This window comes from Phyllostomus hastatus, unplaced genomic scaffold (genome assembly GCF_019186645.2).
Source record: "Phyllostomus hastatus isolate PE091 unplaced genomic scaffold, TTU_PhHast_1.1 phas_scaffold_1066, whole genome shotgun sequence".
Lineage (NCBI taxonomy): Eukaryota > Metazoa > Chordata > Mammalia > Chiroptera > Phyllostomidae > Phyllostomus > Phyllostomus hastatus.
In genome coordinates this window covers 6,398,672-6,421,579 of record NW_025334004.1, presented here as the reverse complement: position 1 = coordinate 6,421,579, position 22,908 = coordinate 6,398,672, and the positions used below count along the sequence as shown (strand labels likewise).

Below are 22,908 nucleotides of genomic sequence, written 5' to 3'. Positions count from 1 at the left end.
TCTTCTTATAAATGGGCCTAATTGCTCTAACTTAGTCTGATTAGAAAAGAGATGGATACCTGACTCAAAATGTGGTGAACATTTTAACTTTGTTTGCCAATGCCTCTTTCCTGGAGGCACTGTTCCCTCACTAATCTCCATGTTGTGTGGGGGTTGAGGGGAGCTATCCAAATCATGGCCCTATATTTACCAGAGATGAAGCATTTGAATCAGGTCGAGCCATTTGCAATATTTTACTACCTCACTACAAAGAGTTGGTTTGTGGGAATGACCCAAACAAGGCCAGTCAGTCATCTCCAGTACCAATATGTTCATGACTAGAGAGGAAAGATCTCTCTTTACTGTAGTTTTTAGGCTAGAAGAATGTGGGCCTAAGACTGCCCGTGATCACCTTATCCACCAACTGTAGCCTGAAGTCCTGTACAGACCAAATACTACAAGTTATATATGAGGAGGAAGAGCAAATGAGAGTAATCTAGATGTGCCTGAAACAACAATTTACCCCTGAAATTCTCAATTTAGTGCATTAATGAATTTTCCACTTATTTAAGCTAGTCTGAGTTGAGTTTCTGTCACATGTAAATAAATGCATTCTAACTAACAGACACTACAATAAATTCTTTAAGAGTGCAAGCTGTTGAGCTGCCTGTGTTCAAATCTCACCCTGCTCATTTAATAAGCTGAGTGACCTTGGACCTAGGCTCCGTGTCCTAGACTATGCATCTTCAAAATGGGAACAATAATTGTACCTACACCTCATAACACACAATACACAACTGCTTAGAATAATGTCTAGCAACTAAGTGCTCAATATATGTTAGCTATTATTAATACAGAAAGCAGCAAATCTATGGATGAATCAGCAATCTATGACTAATCCAAGCTTTAAATGAATTGAAATCAAAAAGATTCCCTCTTCCAAATTTGTATTTAGGAATATAAGAGATGTCTAGTGAAAAGAGAGGGTAAAGCTATTAGAACTCTAGTCTTGCTACCATATCAGGGCAGCTAAGGCAGTCACTGAGGACCAAAAGCACTTTTGAGAGGGAACTCTTAGTGAAGGGGGGGAGATCATGAAACCTCGGAGATGCTATGGTCACAGGCTCCTGAGAAGGGCATAGGGAATGGTTTTGGTTCCTGAAGTTTCCTAGCTCCAATACTTAGAAAGCCCGATTGATTTTTAACAATGGCTAAGTCCTTGAATTTTTTAAAAAAGAACTTTAAAAATTTTATTTTCCAATCACAGTTTACATTCCATATTATTTTTTATTAGTTATAGGTGTACAGCATAGTGGTTAGACAATATATACAAAGTGTTCCCCCCCTAATATTTCCAGTACCCATCTGGCACCATACATATATTATTAATTACATTCATATTCTGTACTTTACACCCCTGTGACATCCCTTTGCTTTTTCACTCTGTCCCCCAACTCCCTCCCTTCTGGCAACCAATCAGTTCTCTGTATCTATGAATCTGTTTCAATTTTGTTTATTTTCTTTACATTCCACATGTAAGTGAAATCATATGGCATTTGTCTTACCCTGGCTGTCTCATTTCACTCAGCATAACACCACCTAGGTTCATTCATGATGTCACAAATGATAAGATTTCATTCTTTTTTATGGCTAATATTCCACTTTATCTACTATCTATTGATTGGCACTTGGGTTGTTTCCATATCTGGGCTATTGGAAGTAACAATGAAAATAGGGATGTATATATTCTTTTGAATTAATGTTTTGGGTAAAGTCCTTAAATTTCATGAGTGAGACTCATATATTATCTTTAAAATATATGTACACTCACCTTTCTTAAATAAGGTTCTATGTTTGACAACAAAAAGCTAACTAAATTCACCCTCAATAAATTTTATTCTTCCAAACTATTTAAAGCAAAACATTAAGATTTTTTGGTTATACACTTCTTACCTTATTCTTTCAGTAGGAGGTCCAGTATAGTGCAATGGATTGAGATATTCTCTGGAGCAAAATTTACCTACTTCATCCACCCAGTGACCTGTTAACGTTGGTGGACAAACCACCAAGGAAGGAAGTGGCATACATTCTGCCAATTTTGATCTTGCATATTCCTGTGCCCTTTAAAACAAACAAAATAATACATTAACCAGCTTGTTTACATTTCTCAGCATCTGGAAGCCTTCTTTTATTTTTATATTTTAAGATTTTATTTATTTACCTTTAGAAATAAGGGAAGAGAGGGAGAAAGGGAGGGAAAGAAACATCAATATGCCAGAGATACATTGACTGGTTGGTTGCCTCTCAAATGCCCCCAAATGGAGGCCTGGCCAGCAATCCAGGCATGTGACCTGACTGGGAATTGAACCGGTGACCTTTTGATTTACAGACAGTGCTCATTCCACTGAGCCACACCAGCCAGGGCTGAAAGCCTTCTTTTAAAATAACATTTAAAATTACCTGTGACAATGATCTCCCGCTAAAATGCAGATGGACTGTAAAGTTTTTCCTAAACCCATGTCATCACATAGAATTCCATGAAGTTTATACTTATTAAGAAATGCTAACCAGTTCACACCATCCTGAAATGTTGAAAGAGAAAAATTATTTTTATAGGCATAAGAGAAATAAATGGGTATAAGACAATAACTACAAGATTTTACTAAAAATTTAAACACTCTTTTAGGTACATTTGAAAGGAATAGTCACTATTTATATTTATAAGGTAAGTATAACCTTTACCTGCTGATATTTTCTCAGTTCAGCATTGATTGGTACTGGAATTTTGTAATTTTCTAATTTCTTCCCATCTAACAATTGCTCCAAAAAGTGTCGCTCCTTGGCTTTCAATTGGATTAATTCTTCTGACATATTTGGAGGGTCTGGAATGCCTGCCTAAAATGATATTTTACAGTGTATTAAAACTGTCTACTCATAATTTTTTCATCATTACATTATGCAATAATTTAAAGTCTTATCAAAATATAACTGCAGAGAAAAACGTAATTCAAAAATAGTATTTTAAAGACTGGAAGGCAGAGTTTACTGAATTTGGCAGGTATCAAAATGCTACAATGAGACTACTAAACAAACACATTCGAAGTATTCTAAAAAACACATGTATAGCTTAATTTTTCCCACACCATGCATTACTTTGCCTGGTAAACAGGCAAATAAAGTTGCATAGCTTATTTTTAGTGAAATACTATTTCTGGAGGTTCTTAATTTTAGTGTTACAATGTCCCAGGATATTGGTTCTCAAAATGTGGGCTGCAGACCCCTCAGGATCCCCAAGACCTTTTCAAAGGGTCACTGAGGTCAAAACTATTTCATAATAAAAGACACTTTACTTTTTTCACTGTGTTGACATTTGCACTGATGATACAAAAGTACTAATGGGCAAAACTCCTTGAGCATCAGAAAGAATCAAGGCAAAGGCACCAAATATACCACTAGTCACTGTATTCTCATAGTCATACACCAGCATTTTTAAAAAAGCTGGTTTCATTTAGGAGTAGTAGTCCTTGTAGTAGTAAAAATAATTTCATTAAACCTCAACCCTGAATGCACATCTTTTAAACATTCTATGCATTAAGATGTGAAGAACATATAAAACACTTCAGTTTCATATGTTGAGGAAAAAGCACTTGTGAGTTTGCTTAAATTACGAGCTGACCTAGCCATTTTTCATAGAACAGTATTTTACTTGACTGATAAACTATTGTTATTCTGAGTTGGGTATTTGGCTGACATTTTCTCAAAGATAAATTTGTCAATTCAAGGAAAACAACTGACATAACTTGTTGCCAAATTACAAAATTCAAGCTGTCAGGAAAAACTAAGCACTGTGAACTTGACAGCTTCCCAATACTTAAAAGGAATTTTCTGCTGCAGATATTAATTTGATTTTTTGCTCCAGTATGGTGAAATATACCAACCTTTAAAAATTTTACAAAATACAGTGAATCAATACTTTCCAAATGACTGATATACAATGCTAAAAAATATGTATGGGTAAAAAATCTACTCGAAAGTGTAATATTAACCAATTAATTTTAAAGTGAGAAAAATTACACATTCATTGATAGTATTTAGATTCTGCACTGCAAATAAATTTAACAAGCTTTCTTTTTGAGTTTTGATATGCTATAAGATAAAAGAATATCCACAATTATTTGAAAAGGTGGCCAAAATACTGCTCATTTTTCCAACTACCTATCTCTATGAGGCTAACTTTCCTTGTATACCTTAATGCAAGGAACATATTGCAACAGACTAAATGCCCAAGGAAATACAAGAATCCAGCTATCTACACTAGTTCAGGAATAAAAGAGATTTGTAAAATGTCAGACAATGTGATTCTTCTACTAACTTATTTATGTTTTAGAAAATACTTTTCATTAAAAATAAGTATGGTAACATCTAATGATTTTTTAAATAAATCAATAAATCCACATTTATCAGTTTTAATTTCTATTACAGAATATACGATAAACAAAAGCTCTTTGAGATCTTCAGTTTTTAAGACTGTAGCCCTGGTCGGGTGGCTCACATGGTTGGAGCACTGTCCCATACACCAAAAAGGTTATGGGTTTGATTCCCAACCAGGGCACATACCTAGGTTGCGGGTTCAATCCCTGGAGAGGGCACATACAGGAGGCAACCAATCGATGTTTCTCTCCCCCCCCCCACTCCCTCTTCCTTCCTTTCTAAAATCAATAAAATAAAAACATACCAAGTGAGGATTAAAAAAAATTTTTTAAAGAGTGTAAAGAGGTCCTCAGACCAGAAAGTTTGAGAACTATTGCCCTATGCTGTCTCTAAGAAATGTAAAACTCTGGGGACAGAATTTCAATTAAATTCAACTAAAATGAAGTCCTGTATAACACCAGAAATAGTACTGGTGGAGTGAGGTATGTATACTGAGTTTTAAAAATGACTGCATGCTTTATTTTTAAAAGGTTTCAGAATTTTAATAAGATAGGAACTAACATTTTAGCACATCTAATACCATAACAATATTAATCACAACAAGGCCTTTCTGCACACTACTTTACAAAGAAATAACAACATCTTCAAACATTTATCCTCATGGAATTTTTAAAATAACAACCAAATGTAGGGCCATATAACAAGATCCTTTTCTTAGCAATGAAAACCTAAGCCCAAGAATCAAATATTGTTCTTCAGTAACAGGAATCCTTCCTGTGAATATCTTCCTCACTCCTATTCCTATAAAATCAGCAAGAGTTACTAACAGTGCAGGTAATTAGGATTTCTGTCAGAATTACTAGTTGATATTCCCGAATCCCTGGTGGTATGTTTACATTTCAGAAAAGTACGTAATTTTCCTATGAAGATGAAACAGAGGAAATCAAGATGAAGTGAACAGGAATGAACCTGCATGATATTTTTGTTTCTATTGCTATGTCTTCAAAGTCACAAATCTTTTCTTACACATTATCCAGCCTCCTGTTAATCCCATCCAGTGTGTTTTTATAGCCGTGCATCTTTTAACAGGGATACACTATAAGCAATACATCCTTACACAATTTTGTTGCTGTACAAACATCAAGTGCCCTTACACAAACCTAGCTGGTATAGCCTACCACACATGTAAGCTATATGGTAGAGCCTAATAGGGCTAAATCCTATTGCTATAGCCTATAGGCTCTGCCTACATTTTAATGTAGGCAATTGTAACACAATGGGATTTGTGTATCTAAACAGAGGGCACAGTAAAAATATGGTGTAAAAGATAAAAAATGGTGCACCTGTATAGGGCACTAACACCATGAATGGAGCCTGCAGGATTGGAAGTTGCTCAGGATGAGTCAGTGAAAGAGTGCTGAGTACACATGAAGGCTTGGGGCATTACTGTACATTGCTATAGACTTTATGAACATGGTCACACAAACCTCCCCCCACTCCTGCTTCCTTCTGACAGGGTCAGAATAAAACATTGACACTGTCAGTGCCGCTCCATTAATAGAGATTTGAGCTTGATTGACTGGCCCTGGAAACATGGGGAAAATGGCAGGGTAAAGCTAGATCACTATAATAGTGCCTGTTAGGAGGGAGTGAAAGGATTAGGAGGAATAAGAAATCAGCTAAGCTAGGGAGGTAAAGAAACAGAGAGGATTGTAGTGTCAATGAGGTTTTGGCTATTGCACATTGGAGCAGTGGTCAGATTAAGGAATTCTGCGGTATTCATTTAAAAAGATGGTATTTCATATGGAGAGGGTATACAACTGAGGAGTCAGTATTTTGACTTTAGAAGTTTCTTTTTGGGTCCATGGACCCTATCTGGCATAATGGATTCTCTCTGACATTGCACTGATGAAAGAAATAGAATTTATTTATACTTTACATCATTGTAACCTGTACAGGGACAGGTTGGCTCTACACTATCACAAAAAGCTTTTATTAAAGTGTCAGTGGCACTTAATATTCGTTGAAGTAGTTCCTATGGACCTGTTTCCTTGTACAGGATCTTAAGAACAAGAATTTACAGCAATGTACTCTGAAGACCATCAAGACATAGGAACATCTGGGACAACTTTAGATGTTCTAACATCCAAATCATAGGAGTGCCAGGAGAACAAGAGCAAGAAATTGAAAACTTATCTGAACAAACAATGAAGCAAAACTTCCTCAATCTGGCGAAGATAACAGACTTCCAGTAGTCCAGGAAGCCCAGAGTGTCTCAAAAAAATTGGACCCAAGGGAGAATACCCCAAGGCACATCATATTTAAGTTACCCAATATTAAAGATAAAGACTCTTAAAAGCAGCAAGAGGAAAGGAGAGTTACCTATAAAGGAGTGCTTATAAGACTATCAGATGATTTCTCAAAACTTGCAGGTAAGAAGGGGCTGGAAAGAAGTATTCCAAGTCTTGAAAGGCAAGGACTTACATCCAAGATACTCTATCCAGCAAAGCTATCATTTAGAATGGAAGGGCAGATAAGTGCTTCCCAGATAAGGTCAAGTTAAAGGAGTTCATCATCACCAAGCCCTTATTATGTGAAATGTTAAAGGGACTTATCTAAGAAATAGAAGGTCAAAAGCTGAACAATAAAATGATAATAAACTTGTAACTATCAACAACTGAATCTAAAAAACAAAAACTAAGCAAACAACTAGAACAGGAACAGAATCAGAGAAATGGAGATCACATGGAGGGTTATTGGTGGGGAGAGGGAGAGAATGGGGGGAAGAAGGTACAGGGAATAAGAAGCATAATTGGTAGGTACAAAATAGACATGGTGAGGTTGAGAATAGTATAGGAAACACAGAAGCCAAAGAACTTATATGTACAACCCATGGACATGAACTAAAGCGGTAGGGGAATGCTGGAGGGTATTGGGGGTGGTGGTGCAGGGTGGTCAGGGGATAAAGAGAAAAAAACTGGGACAATGTAATACCACAATCAATATAAAAATATACCTAAAAAGACCAGCAAGCCAGATCTGAAAGGGCTGAAGTGCCCTCTCAATGAATATATAGTGCTGGGGCAACAGGCTCCTCTGTGCTGCCTGTTTAGGCAAATAAGTGAAATAAGTGGTTCACTGAATTGGATGTAAACTGCACACTCAGAACAGTTCCCTGTGAGTGAGAGTGAATCTATTACCAAGACCCACAGATATTGCTCCCACCAGAGGAAAAAAAATCCTCTTGAACCACATACACTTCTGCTTCTTTCAGGAAATTCAGCCCCGTTATAATCTTATGGGACCATCATAAAATATGCAGTCTGTTATAAACCAAAAATGTTATGTGGCACATAAGTATTTGTGATTATATTTTTTATCTAAAGAAGTTCAGTTTAGGTTGTTCTCACATCTTCTATTTTGCTCCTCGTTACACTCATGCTACCTTCTTGAACATATGAGATGTATTTTAATGTCCATGTCTATTAATTCTATTATATGGGCTGTTTCAGAGGCTGTTTCTATTGACTGATTTTTCTACTGGTCATTGGAAATATTTACATACCTAGTAATTTTTTCATGGATGTTAAACACCTTAAGTTTTACACTGTTGGATGATGGGTTTGTTTGTTTAAATATTTTTGGTTTTTCTTTTTCCTGGAATGTAGTTCAGTTAGTTGAAATCAACTTGATCATTTTAAGTCTTGTTTATATACTATGTTAAGGTGAGTCCAAATCAGGCTTTTGTCTAGGGCTAATTTGGCCCCACTACTCAGGCATTATACTTCTAAGGACTGTACTTGATGCTCTCTCTATATGGTAAGTCTTTTGGCTCAGTTTGGTGGGCACACAAAGCATTCTTGCCCCATGCAAGCTCTGGAAATTGTTCCACCTAGTCCTTTCTATATCTTCCCCAATCTCAAACATATATTCTTATACATATGCTTGGATAAATGCTCAGCCCTTGTGGGGACTTCCGGAGCTTCCTCTCTGCAGCTACTACTTCCTGTTGGGTACTTTACACTGCAAATTATTGCCATCTTGTCCTCCTTGACTTCTGTCCTCCCTACGCTCTGACTCTTGAACTTAGCAAGACCACTAGGTTCTGTTTAGGTCTCACCTTCCTGTTTGATGGCCTGGAAACATGCTAGGCAGTAAGCTAGGCAGTTCGTTTGTTTCCCTTCTCTCAAAATCACTATTCTGTGCTGCCTGCTGTTCAACATCTGAAAACCATTTCATTCACTTTGTCTGGTTTTCTGGTTCAAGTAGGAGGATAAATCTGGTGCCTGTTTTTCTATAATGGCTAGAAGCAAAATATGCCTCACATTTTTATAATTTTCAAAGGGAATGTTACTTTTCTCTATCTCTAAAGTCAACATCTCTTTTCTTTGCCCATGTTATTAAGCACTATTTTTTTAAAAAATAGTTTATACCCATTGTCACCTTATAGTGTATCTGGTTCTCACTTGATGGTACTTCCATTCTAATCCAATCCCAACAGCTATTACATTGATTTTTCTAAGACTAATTAGCTGTTAGACTAGTGTTCCAAAAACACTGCTTTTATCATCTCCTTTGCTCAAAGAACACATGACGGTTTCCCATCATTCATTGATTCCAAAGCTAAAAATGGACAAGGTAACTAAATATAACCCATTTAGTTTACAGATAAAATGATGCAAGGACCAAGAGTCAAATGATATAAGACCTAGGAAGCAGAGGATGAAAACCATTCTGGGTATGTCACTTGGGTCCTTTGAGACAATAGTCTAGCATTTTTTTTTTTGTCAAGCTGGTTAATATTTTTATTGTGAAATAAAATATCCATGTAGAGAAATAAACAAATGTACAGTTTAATAAATTATAAAACACATTTATAACCATTATCTGATCAAGAAAAATAGCCCTGCCATCATCCCAAAAGATCCCATATGTGCCTTCTCAGTGATAATTCACTCTGCTTTACCTAAGAGGTAACCACTTTATTAGCTTTCATTGCAATTTCTTTCTTACTTTTCCGTATACCTTAATCACCTAAGTATCTATCCCATGAATTTTTGTCTGTTTTTGAACTTCACAAAACTGGAATCCTATGAAAGATTTCATTGATATTGTTGTATGTGTCTGTATTTTGTTCATTCTTATTGTAGTATAATAATCCAGTTAACATTTCTGCTCTACCAATAATGAACATTTGAGTGGTTTTAGACTACTAATGCTGTAATATATATTCTTGAAGATGTGCTTTGCTACATGTGTATGAATTTCTCTAGGGTATATACTGTATTTTGCCACATATAATGTGCTCTCATGTATAACACGCATGCATGTTTTTGTATGCATTATACATGGGATTATTATACCATGGCATGTAATCATTATGCCCACGTATAATACACATCCTTATTTTCCCTCAAAAATTTGGGCAAAACAGCACACATTATACATGGCAAAATACGGTAACTATGATGGATTCACTGGGTCATTGGCATGGGAATTTTCATCTTCCAGATACAGCCCAACTTTCTAAAAAAGAGGCTATCTAACTTAGGCTCACACATTGCTGGTAGGAATGTAAAATGGTACAGTTACTTTGGAAAATGATTTGGCAGTTTCTTAAAAATTTTAACATCATATGACCCAGTAATTCCATTTCTAGATAACTATCTGCTCAAAAGAAATGAAAGCATACATCTACATAAAGACTTATAAATACAGGGGCATAGTGTTACTTATAATAGCCAAAAGCTAGTAACAATCCAAAAGTCTATCAACTGCTGAATGGATAAATAAAAGGTGTATGTCTATACAATGGAGTACTATTCAACCATACAAAGAAAGTACTGATACACAGGCAATATATGGAACAACACTGACATTCAGTTGTTCCATTACACCTGAGTAAGTTATTTAAAAAATTTCCAAATGGTTCTGAGATGTTTTAATATACAAGGTCCATCCAGAAAGTATCCAGCCATGTAATATGAAAAAGAGATGATACAAGAAACATGGTACATAGGAAAGTGATGCCTCAGTCCCCTTCCAAGTAGGCACGTTGGGACCTCACACAGTTCTTCCAGTCACCACCAGCAGCCCTGTTGTATTTTCCTGAATCTCACTGATGGCCTGAAATCTCTTCCCTTCAAAGGTCATTTTAGTTTGGGCAAAAGCCTGAAGTCACAGGGCATCAAATCTGGGCTGTATGGGGGCTGAGTCATTTGGTTGATTTTATGTTTCACCAAAAACTCTGCACAAGATGTGATGCGTGAGTGGGCGCATTGTGATGAAGCTGCCAATCACCAGTTGCCCATAGCTGCAGCCTTCTGAATCATCCAAATAGTTTCCATGGAGGAATGTTCAAGCTTAATGCAAAATATGATAGAGATTCATTGCTCTACTCACTCAGTCATTTTGAATGCTATGGCCACATCGTATATATGCTCACTCAACAGCATCTACCGTCCCTACTGAGAAGTACAGTAAAGTTGTCATTGTTCACACATGCACATTCCATCCAGTCCACCGTCCTTGGTGTCCAGATTACATCAGCAAAGCACAAACCACTCTTGTTATGTTAACAATGGTTGGACTTTTACTGGACAGACCTCATATAGTATAACATGAACTGCATACCTACTTATTTCCTGAACTACAAAAATCCCACCAAAATATTTTCAGAGCCTTGGTGGCAGGGTTCTGGATCTTCCCTTGCTTTAAGCCACTATATCCTGTATTGGCCACATATGTTATTTCTGCTTCATGAATATACTTCAAAATTCTCCAACTTCAGCCCTTCTAGTCTGCTTTCTCCATACTTCCACAGAGACTTCAATTGCTTTACATTTTCAATTACCATCTCTCAAATTTACCTTTCATGTAAATGTCAGCACAGAATTTTTACATGGATGTTACATGGATACTTAGAAACAATTTCTATACTTAGAAATACTTAGGATACTTAGATACTATTTCTAGAATAGTATCAATGAATTATTCATTTAGGAACTATAGTTTTACTTAAAACGTTGTTTTTAAAAAATTACCCATTAAAGTATAAATTTCTTAATGCTTATAACATATTCAACATTTTTGAAAAGTTGACATTCTTTAAAAAGAATTACAATTATTGTGAAGTTATAAAAAATATTAAGTCCATAAGCCAAGTATCTTCCACTTACCTCAAGTGGCATGAGTCTAATTAGTGTTGCAAAGCACTGTGTAGCCATGAATCTTACACTGTCTGTCTGATCACTCATTCTTCCCAACACAGGCACAACTAAAAGGACAATATATGGAACAATACCAACATCCAGTTGTTCCATTACACCTAAGTAAGTTATTAAGGAAATTTCCACGTGATTCTGAGGTAGATGTTTTTCACACACTGATACACCAACACTGTATGTTCTACAACAGTTCCTCATTTTCTCATCTGTGTTTTGAGGAACTAGACTATCCCTCAATATCTGTGATTCACTTATAACAGCATTTGGACACTGCTGCTCCTTTGCAAACATCATGTAATTTTCCCATGATTAAGAACATAAAGCTGTTGCTGGTGTGGCTCAGTGGATTCAGTGCTGGCCTGCGAACCAAAAGGTCATGAGTTCAAGTTCCAGTCAGGGCACATGCCTGGATTGTGAGACATGTCCCCAGTTGGGGGCATGCAAGAGGCAACTGATCAATGTATCTCTCACACATCGATGTTCCTCTCCCTTTCTGCTTGCCTTCCCCTCTCTCTAAAAATAATAAATAAAATATTTTTAAACTGTTAAGAACAGGTGCCATAAACTTTATGTTAGCCAAAAGGCTGAGAAATGATCAAATATTTTTTAAAGAAAGAATATAAAATCATGTTTTCATCTGAGGCAAGCTGGAAAAAGCTTTACTAATAAGATTTTTTATATTCCTATAAGTTTCTAGACTACCAATACCAAAATAAAGTGAGTTATATTACAAGTAGGGAACACAACACTCTAATTCCAAAATTCACACCAAAATCATGACAATCATAAACTGGACATAGCAGGCCAAGTAAGTTCAGTTTTCCTATAATCTTCAGCATTTCAGAACCTGATTTTTTCCTGACCTGATTTCCACCCATCTCTTTTGCTCTTACAAATGTCTTTCATAGAGATTCTCCAAGATGGCAGCCAGGTAAACACACCTCGCATTCTCACACAACCACATCAAAATTACAACTAAACTATAGAAGAACCATCACTCAGAACCACCAAAAATCGGCCTGAATGGAAGTCCTACAATTAAGGAATTAAAGAAGAAACCACATCCATCCAGACTGCGAGGAAGGGTGGAGAGGCAGAGTGGTGGAATGGGATCGTCCCACACCCACGTGTGATAGAAAAAAATTGGAAGGATTATCTTGGGAGTTAGGGGTCCCAGCCCCACAGTAGGCCCCCCAGCCTAGGGTTCCAGAACCAGTAAGGTAAGTCCCCATAACTTCTGGCTATAAAAAACAGTGGGATTGAGTCACTGGAAGACTACTGGATTCCTAAGCAGTTCCTCTTAAAGCCACACCACAGACTTAGACTCATTCCCTCTGAGCTCCAGCACTGGGGCAACAGCTTGAAAGGCATACAGGGAAGAACTGAAGTGTCTGGCATGTAGGCAAGAGCTGGGAGACAGAAATGCTGGCAGAGGCCACTGTCCCTTTTCTGAGCCCTCCTCCTACAGAGCCACAGGACAGCAGGCACTATATGAGAATCCATCAACCTGGCTCATACTGTTTGACCTACCCCTGGTGATTCCCTGGGATCCTGCTGCACCCCACTTACAGGTTGATGCAAGCTGCAAACAGTAGCTTTTCCATACACATATCTTGGCTCATGCTTCAGATCAACCTAGATCCTCTCAAACAAGCAGCTGCTGGTCTCAGCAGACCCTGTACATCTTGCTAAGTGGCCCCAGGCCTGGCAATAGAAGCAGCTGGTCTTGGTTCACAGCCTGGCCATGTTTGGGCATTGCCAAGCCCAGCACAAGTAGTAGCCATTTGCATATCGCTTTATAGCTTATGCCAAGTGACCCTAGACAGAATACAGGCAGTAGCTGACCTTGGCCCATGCCTCCCAGAAAAGCCCCATAGCCTGTATACCCAGTAGACAGATACAGACCACGACAGAGCACCACCACTCAGTCACCTCCACAAGCAACACACTCAAGGGGTGGACTAAGTGGGCACCAGAGCCCTGCTGAAATAAGTCCTGCTTTGTTCTGTCCTGCACAGCTGATCCCCCACAGAGAGAAGCTGGTGGTCAGTGGTCACAGCCAGTTCTTGCAGCTGACTAGCCTGAGTAAATCCCTCCCACTGACCTGTCAACAGCAATCAAGGCTCAACTATAAAAGGAGGGTATATTCAGCCTAGACAGAGGGCTTACCTTGAGTACCCAGCTTGGGTGATAGGGGAGGCTGTGCCACTTGACCATACAGGACACCTACTATATTAGGCAATGCTACCAAGACAGGGAGTCATAGCAGCTCTACCTAATACACAGAAATACAGGAAGGCTTCCAAAATAAGGAAACAAAGGAACATGGCCCAAATGAAAGAACAGATCAAAACTCCAGAAAAAGAACTATAGGGAGATAATATCTCAGATGCAGAGTTCAAAACACTGATTGTAAGGATGCTCAAGGAACTTACTGAGGACCTCAACAGCATAAAAAAGATCCAGTCAAAACTGAAGGATATATTAATTGAAATAAAGAACAGTTTACAAGAAAACAACAGTAGAGTGGATGAAGTAGAGAATCAAATCAATGATTTGGCACATAAGGAAGAAAAAACAATCAGAACAGCAAGAAAAAAAGAATCCAAAAAAATTAGGATACTATAAGGAGCCTCTGGGACAACTTCAAGCATTCCAACATTTGCATCATAGGGGTGCCAGAAGGAAAAGAGCAACAGTTGGAAACCTATTTGAAAAAATACTGAAAGAAAACTTCCCTAATTTGGGAAAGGAAATAGACAAGTCCAGGAAGAATAGAGGGAAGAACAGAGTCCCAAACAACATGGATGCAAAGAAGCCCATACCAAGACATATCATTATTAAAACACCAGGTTAAAGATAAAGAGAGAATCTTGTCCTGGCTGGTGCGATTCAGTGGATTAAGTGCCAGCCTGTGAACCAAAGGGTTCGATTCCCAGTCAGGGCACATGCCTAGATTGTGGGTTGATTTCCAGTTGGTGGCACGTGAGAGGCAACTGCACATTGATGTTTTTCTCCTTTTCTCCCTCCCTGCCCCCCCCAAAATAAATAAATAAATAAATTTTAAAAAATCTAAAAGCAGCAAGAGAAAAGCAGTTAGTTATTTACAGAGAGTTCCCACAATACTGTCAGCTGATTTCTCAAAATAAATTTTGTAGGCTGGAAGGGATTGGCAAGAAATATTCAAAATTATGAAAAGCAAGGACCTGCAACCAAGATTACTCTACCCAACAAAGCTATCATTTAGAATTGAAGGGCAGATACAGAACATCTCAGAAGAGAAAAAGCTAAAGGAATTCTTCATTACCAAAACCACTATTATATGAAATGTTAAAGGGACTTATTTAAGGAAAAGATCAAAACTATGAACAATATATTGGCAATAAACAGATATTAACAATCAAATCTAAATATAAACTAAACAAAGAAGCAGAACAGAAACAGATGCATAGATACACAGAACAATGTTTTGATGGTTGCCAGAGGCGAGGGGTTCTGGGAAGGGGTGGAGGTATTGGGAAGTACAAATAGGTAGTTACAGAATAGGTATGGGGATGTAAAGTATAATATGGGAAAGGGAGTAGCTGAAGAACTTATCTGCATGACCCACTGACATGAACAATGGTGTAAAGTTTACTTGAGGAAGTGGGGGATGCTGGGTGGAGAGGGGGCAAAGGGGCAAAAGTTGGGACAACTGTAATAGCATAATCAATAAATATATTAAAAAAAAGAAATATGCTTCAGGTACTTCGTGTTAAAGATTGTAAGTGGATGCCAGACCCTTTTAGCAAATAGCTTGCCTATATATTACTAGTAATTTAGTACATGTAGTCGTATTGCATACAATTAATGAAACAACTCTAGAAACAATGTTTTTTAATATGACAGGGAATAAAAAAAATGAAATTGTTATCTGGAGGGTAGGCCCCTTGTTGTACAGGCTTCCCCTGCTAGGTGAGTGTTCTAGGAACCCATCTGTATCAGTGTACCAGCTGGTGTTGTTGTGAGAGGCTGCATTCAGCTTCGGTGAATTGTTTTTGAAGACGCTATCAACAAATCTGCCTATTTCATGATTGGTGATTTATGAGCACACCTGCCTGCACTGCACTGAGTGCTGGTAGTTTTTGAGCAAAAACAGCATGACCCCACACCCTATCCTCCTTATTTTTTCCCTCATCCTCCCTGTTCACGTAATCTTGCCCCAAGCAACATTTTTTTGTTTCCTCAGATGAAAAAAGTACTCAAAGGGAAAGTTTTGCCAATGTGGAAGAGGTGAACAAAAAACAAAAGCAGCACTAAAAGGCATCAAAATCAGTGAGTTCAAAAACTATTCTGAGCATTCGAAAAAATGTCTCAATAGATTTATTGCATCAAATGGACAGTACTTTGAAGGTGACTAAAGTTTAAACATGTAATACACAATTTTTATAAAGAAATTCTGTTTTTTTGGGGGGCCCCCTTTTATAAGGACTAGCTATATAGTATCTGATTAATACATTTTAAAAATTTTACTTATTTGTTTGTTTTTTAGAGAGAGGGGAAGGAAGGGAGAAAGAAAAGAGACATTATTGTGCAAAAGAAACATCAACCAGCTGCCTCTCACACACCCCCAACTGGGGACCAGGCATGTGCTCCAACCAGGAATCAAACTGGCTACCTTCCAGTTTGCAGGCCGTCACTAAATTCGCTAGCCACACCAGCCAAGATGTATCTGATTAATATTAATAAAAGATTAACTATAAATGAAACAAATCAATTACTAGATATAGTTCATACAGTATATAAAATTATTTTTGCCTATTAAAAAGATCTCCTTAAGTAGCAATTCTTCAAACTTTCTGTGTAAAAACTTCCATTATAAAATATAAATATCCTTCAATGTATTTACAATATAATAAAATATAAAACATAGTTTTCTTTTTGGAACAAGGCAGATTATTTTTGTGCATATTTGAATAAACCAATTTTATTTTAGTCATCCTTAAATAAAATGAATATAATTTATGAATAGTTTGTCAAAACAAAAAAGGATACAGGCAAGTGCTTCAATTGCACCCTCTTGCTTGATATTGTCATCAATTGCTCCCAGCCATGGAAGAACCTTCTCCAAAAAAATATTCATTGTTTCCATGGTAGCTATTTTGCTCATGACCCCCACACAACGAGCAGCCATGTGTCTCACTGCAGTGCTGGGGTACTGAAGACACATATAAAGATGAGGCAAATGCTGTACCAACTGAAAACAGAAAGTTTAGGACAATCAGAATACTCATTAGGTAGTCTACTGTTTAAAATATACCTCAAAACATTACTGCCAAAGCATTCTCAATAAAAAATTAATTCAAACTAAGGTATTATTAACTCTTTTCAAAAGGTGAAGAAATTCCCTGCTCAATATCCTCTCTTAGGTATTAGGGAACATACAATTCTTTCCAGAATTAACAGGGAACACATCAAAAAGTACTTGGGAAGACTCTCCTACTGAGGCTAAGAAAATTATACCACATATCACCAGCTCCTTTCAAATCTGGTAGCAGTGGCTTAGATTTAAGTATATACATTTTATTCACTAAGTTGAGTGATCCTGATTTTGCTGTAGGCACGATACTTTGATAGGTGTATTTTCCACTCTGACTTTCTGGCTTATCATAGTGTTACAACCATAATGCCACGATATATCCCATTATTAAACGTATGCTGCAGGATTAGTGTTGATGAGAGCCAGGTACCTGCACAACACACTAGCCTTACAATTCAGGTGAATGCAGGTTTTTTGTGGATGAATTCTGTCCTTCTTTAGTAATGATAAATCAGCGAAATTTAACAAGTGAAAGAAAGAACATGTTTATTACTGTCTAAACAGAAGTTTATTCTTCTCTACCCTCCCATAGATTCTCCCTTTTATATTAGCTACAGAGAACTGGATTTAAAACCCTATAAATTTCAGAGAGCTTCCTATTGTGGCTATGTGGGAAAAAATGATACATTTTCTATAGAGAAGCCAGATAATTAATTCTCTATAGTCTTCCTCCTTCTGTCCCAATTTTTTTGTAAGAAATATTTTAATAGTCAAAAAACACAAATTAGTATTCTAGCTTTGCCACTGACTAGTTTCATCTTGTTCAGATAACTTCTTTCTACCTTTACACATATCTTAGAAAGACATTTTATTATCCGTGACCTTCCTTTCTTAAATCTGTATTATTAAGATGGTATGAAGGAACAGGGTCACAGATTTCTTTCCTGTTTATAACTGGTGTCTGTGTTGTCAGAGACCTGTCTCTAATGCTCTGTATTCAAAAATCCCAGAATGGATTTTCTATCACTTACGCACTCAACTCTGCCTCAAATCCCAGAAAAATTGTGCTGTCAGTAAGGGAGGAATCTAGATATACCCTACAAAATAAAATGGAATTGCTAGGAATGATGCCAAAATTGCATTTTTCAAGCCATACGACTTTTATATAAAACCACTTGTTTTAACAGAAAAAACTACACTTTGCATTAGTTAATTACCAAGGGATGAAGCTCAGAATCCATTGACGCTGCTGCTGTTTCAAACACTTGCAGAGAATTCACCAAGTCTTGGGCAGGGCCATCTCCTTTTTCCAGGAGAGATTTTCCATCTGTTAAAATATATTGACTTAAGTGCATGTCACCTTGCAAATAAGTTTTCAAAATCCAGAGCCCACAAAAAAATGTAGCACCTTCCCAACCACCATGGGACAGTCTATTTTGCTTTTTTAGTGTGAAAATGCTATGCCTTTAATTTAAGTGCAGAGGTACACTTAAAGCAACTAAAAAAGTTCAACATAATGATCTATTTCAAGTATCTTTCTAAATATGTAATAGAAAAAATAAAAATCAAAAAGACAAAATGAAAATAAATTAAAATAAACGCTATCACTAACCTTCCATTTTAAAACTTATCAGCAAGTCTGAGATAAACAGGTATAAGTATTTTTTATTTCATAATGTGTATGTAATAAATATCCACTGACATTTGTTAAAGACCCAACTGAGGAAAACATGTACATACCAAAATTATTTATGTCGATTGTATTTCTCAATGGACCAACCATAGCATCCCAGAGATGTGGCAACTTCACTGCCATTTCACCACCAAAATGCTTCACTATAGTTGTCAAGGCAAATTCAGCTCCTCTCCGTTGTACCAGGTAAGGTTTCTGGGCCTAAAATTAAATGTTGTTGAAAAAAGAATTTCAGAAAAAAGTATAATACATTTGAAATTTTATGAAGAGACTATGAAAGTAACCATTTAAAAATACAGTGTTACTTACCACTAACCAATTAAGCAATTACTGAATATATTTATCACAATTATACATATTTCTCAATAATTAAATTTACAGTAGCATAAATTCCAAACTAGATCTTTTTATGTCCAAAATCAAATACTGCTTTGGGTTGGGAATAAGGAATAGAAGAGTATGTGCTGTTTCTAGAGATAATCCTAAGTGATGTGTTTTATTTTTTTTTTCTCCCTACCCCAAAGAAACTTATCCTCTAGAGAAAAAATTATGAGATACAATGATCTGCCCTTATTAATACTTGCTTAAGGGAGAGAATAAGAGCATCTGTTTAATCTAGGTAAGATTAATAACCTCTAACTAGCAATAATTGTACTATAATTAAATACAAAAAACTGTTTCCCCAGAAAGATACATATTTTACAAATTATTTTCAAGTGGAAGAACTATGCAAATCATACAGGTATAAGTATAAAAACCACAGTAAATTTTTTACTTAAGTTATTATAGGAAGAAGAATATAATTAGTGAAAAAGCCTTCATTCATAGAATATTTTAAAAGAAACAGACAATAAGCTAAGTTTTTATTTTAAAACTTAAAATATGCCTATATTTTATAGAAATATATTAAATATATGTCTTTTAGCATTGACAATGTACTGCTGAACTCAGGTAAGTTCCCATTATCTTGCAACCAAAAAAGAGCTCTAGACCATTCATTTCATTGTAGGTAATGTTACTGTAATATTTTTAAAAACCACTTTTATAGTCTCTAAAGAATATTTATTGTAGAATAAGTAGATCGGTTAAACAGAATAGAAAGCCCGAATAGATCTTCATATTGCATATACTAAAGCATGATATGTAACAGAGATATCATTATGAATCAGTGAGTAAAGGATTCAATAGTGGGATAACTGGCTATTCATAGGGGAGAATAAATTTAGGTCCCTACCCCACAATACACATTTAATAAATTCCAGGTTGACTAAAAGGTAGATAGGCGACAATTCTTTGACACTTAAAAACTTATGCTCTGAGTATTAAGAATAATTCCTGACACTGATAGTACTGAGAAAAATCAGTTTTCATGGTTACTTAACATCTCCAGTCAATGCTCTAGAAGTGAATTAGTTTATACTTATGAATGACATATGTACCAAGAGGGTTTCTTGCCTAGGGAGATAATTGAAGTGAAGCTGATATAAATTTGAGGCATGAGAAATTTGAAGAAGTTTGAAGTTTTTCTTGATCATATTGTTGGAATACTCCAAAATGTTTTAATTCCAGTTCTTTTACTTAAAAAGTATAAAAATACAATTCTAAAAGCTGATATGACAATTAACAATTTAGTTCTCAATCTGAAAGACATTTGTTTAAAAACCAGAGTATTCAGCCCAAGTGGTGAGGCTCAGTTGACTGGGCGGCATTCCATAAGGCTAAAGGTCCCCGGTTTGATTCCTGGTCAAGGAACATGCCTGGGTTGTTGGTTCAGTCCCTGGTTGGAGCATGTTTGAGAGGCAACCGATCAATGTTTCTCACCCTCTCTTTCTCCCTTCCCTTCCCCTCTAAAAATAAATAAATAAAATAAAAAAAAAACACACACAAAAAACCAACAACAGAGTACTCAAAGAAAAAACTATTTACCTCATCGAGTTCTACAAGGATATTTCCACTACTTCCTGCAGGAAGATCTGCTATTTGAGCTTTCACTGCTTTTGGGGTAGGACCTCGCCTACTTGTGATAGCAAAGGCAGCTTTCTGATGTCTGTAGAGTGTGATTATACCTCTGTGTTTGGTGACGGTATGGTGCATTCCATCTTTTTCAGAGTTGGATCCTAATAAGGAAAAAAGTTAAATAAACTTCTAATCATAATATACATGACTGAATGCTTCCTGCTCAAAAAAAAACAAACAACATATTTTAAATCTATGTCTTTGAAGCCTCAATTTCTATAGGTCAAGGCCATCTTTAGATAATGAAAAGGTAATAAAACTGTCAGTAATTTAGAACATTAAGTTAAATGTTTTAATATCTGCATAAGTTCATACTTAATACAATCAAAGTTGTAGGATCATGTAGTAAGAACTACCATGTACAAGAGTAATTGTGCCTTCAACTATATTTTTAAAAATGACTGTTCCTAGGTATAAACAGTAAAAAAAATACTGCAAGCAAGTTCTCTATAAGAAATATCCATAGTTATCATGAATTCAGAAACGCTGACAATATTGCTGTCTCTTATAACACTGAGGTTTGGGGTGGGGACTAGAATCACCTTATCCCTTTTTTACAATGTTGATATTCAAGATGTCCACCATGTTCCTCTTCCAATTCACTCAAAATTATTTTCAACACGTATAGTGTGCCAAAGTTGTAAGTCTATTATCTTTTGAGTACAATAAATAAATCATATAGGACTAAGGGGTGTGAAGAAACATTGGCCTTTGAGACCAGCCTGGAGAGAGCAGTTCTTATTTTTTACATAAACTCTCCAGATGAAAACAGAAAAGTTGGTTAAGAGTTATTTGCTAAAGGTAATAGAATTCACTTATTTCATAAACATATAACAATTAGAGAAACCACAGTTTTATAGGAAGAACTTTCATTTAACATTTGATATTATTAAGTTTTCTACCCGTTCACAGTGAACTCTATAATGATGATCTTGAAATGGAAGGTAAGGGTTAACACCTATCTCAGATTTCAGTCATCTGATATTATATATCAGGCCTTTTATGAATAGCTGATTTCAGTTTAGAGGGCTATGTGATTTGATTAGCAGTACGTGCAAATTCTCTCAAAGTGGGAAAAGCTCTAATATAAATGGGATGTGTGCTTAAATTGTGCCTATAAGTAAATGAAAACATATTTAAATGGTTAATTCCTTTTCTACCCCAAATGAAGGTTTAGATATATACCTTTGGAATTTTCCTGGCCACTTTGTGTTGGTACTGGACATGTGACACAAGGAGTTAGATAGGGGTCCACACAAAGCGAGCTACAAAGGTTTTTAATAATTTTTGAGTTGGGACAGGGTGTCCTCGTTGTGCACTGCTGGAGTAGTCTGGCTATGGACTGAGCTGCATAGTTTTGCACTAGAGTATTTTCTTCCTTTTTAATTGTCTCCATTAAAGGTTTAATGATAGGATTTAGTTTCTCTGGAAGCTGCTGCAAGCTCACAACTGCACATGCGGCAAAAGTATGCACTCTCAACTGCAACACTTGCCACTCCTGGTTGGTCTCTGTAATTGTCATTTGGACCTGCTGTCGTTTACTATCTAACTGCTGTGACACTTGAAGATTTAATTCAAAAGATGATGTGACTTCATTAAAAACAGTAGTGACCTATTAAAAAAAGAAAATAAAATCATTAATGACATCAACCCCAAAGCGGCTCATAAACTCATTAAGGGCACAGCAAGCTTTCCGTTTTAATTTTAAGTTTCTCAATATCTAGTATTATTTTAGTATTCCATAAACTAAATAAATTTCTAAAAGTCCCAACTACACTTTATTTTAATGCCTTAAAATTAGCATTATATTCTTTAAGAAAGACACAGTCTCTTGAGAAAAAAAATGATCTATCCCTTAAATATATCTAATAAGTTTGAGAGAAAATCACACTCAACACCCCCACAGTACTTTAGTCAAGTAAGAAAGCTGTAAGCAAATACAAACTAACTGTTAATTAAGGAATAGCAAAACTCACAAACTTCCTCTTAGGGAAAAAATATTCCTCTCAACTCAAAAACTTTTAGGGTAGCTGTTGATAACTGGCTAAATGCTGCTAACTGGATTATTTTCATTATTTCTTTGGCTTCACTTCTGGTAAAAATGCCCAAATAATGGGGTATGGGGAGGGCAGGGAGGAAAATGGTGCAATCATCATGAATTCTTTAATTATCAAGAACTGCCTAAAGCTGTAAGACTGTGGCAACAGACCACTTCATAAACCCCATTTAAAAGACTGTTTTAAACAATATTATTCACATATAAT

General features: G+C 36.3%; 1 protein-coding gene across 1 annotated transcript in view; it reads right to left on the bottom strand.

Annotated features, from left to right (window-relative positions):
• Positions 1–22,908, bottom strand: part of BTAF1 (B-TFIID TATA-box binding protein associated factor 1) — a 114,520-nt gene that overhangs the window by 13,833 nt on the left and 77,779 nt on the right. Inside the window, exons 20-28 of the mRNA XM_045854321.1 lie at positions 21,830–22,256; positions 20,555–20,745; positions 18,676–18,829; positions 18,153–18,262; positions 16,671–16,872; positions 11,589–11,737; positions 2,722–2,874; positions 2,440–2,561; positions 1,933–2,100 (exon numbers count right to left, since the gene is read on the bottom strand). Of these exons, the coding sequence (XP_045710277.1) occupies positions 1,933–2,100; positions 2,440–2,561; positions 2,722–2,874; positions 11,589–11,737; positions 16,671–16,872; positions 18,153–18,262; positions 18,676–18,829; positions 20,555–20,745; positions 21,830–22,256 (1,676 nt within the window). The remainder of the gene's footprint in view (positions 1–1,932; positions 2,101–2,439; positions 2,562–2,721; positions 2,875–11,588; positions 11,738–16,670; positions 16,873–18,152; positions 18,263–18,675; positions 18,830–20,554; positions 20,746–21,829; positions 22,257–22,908) is intronic.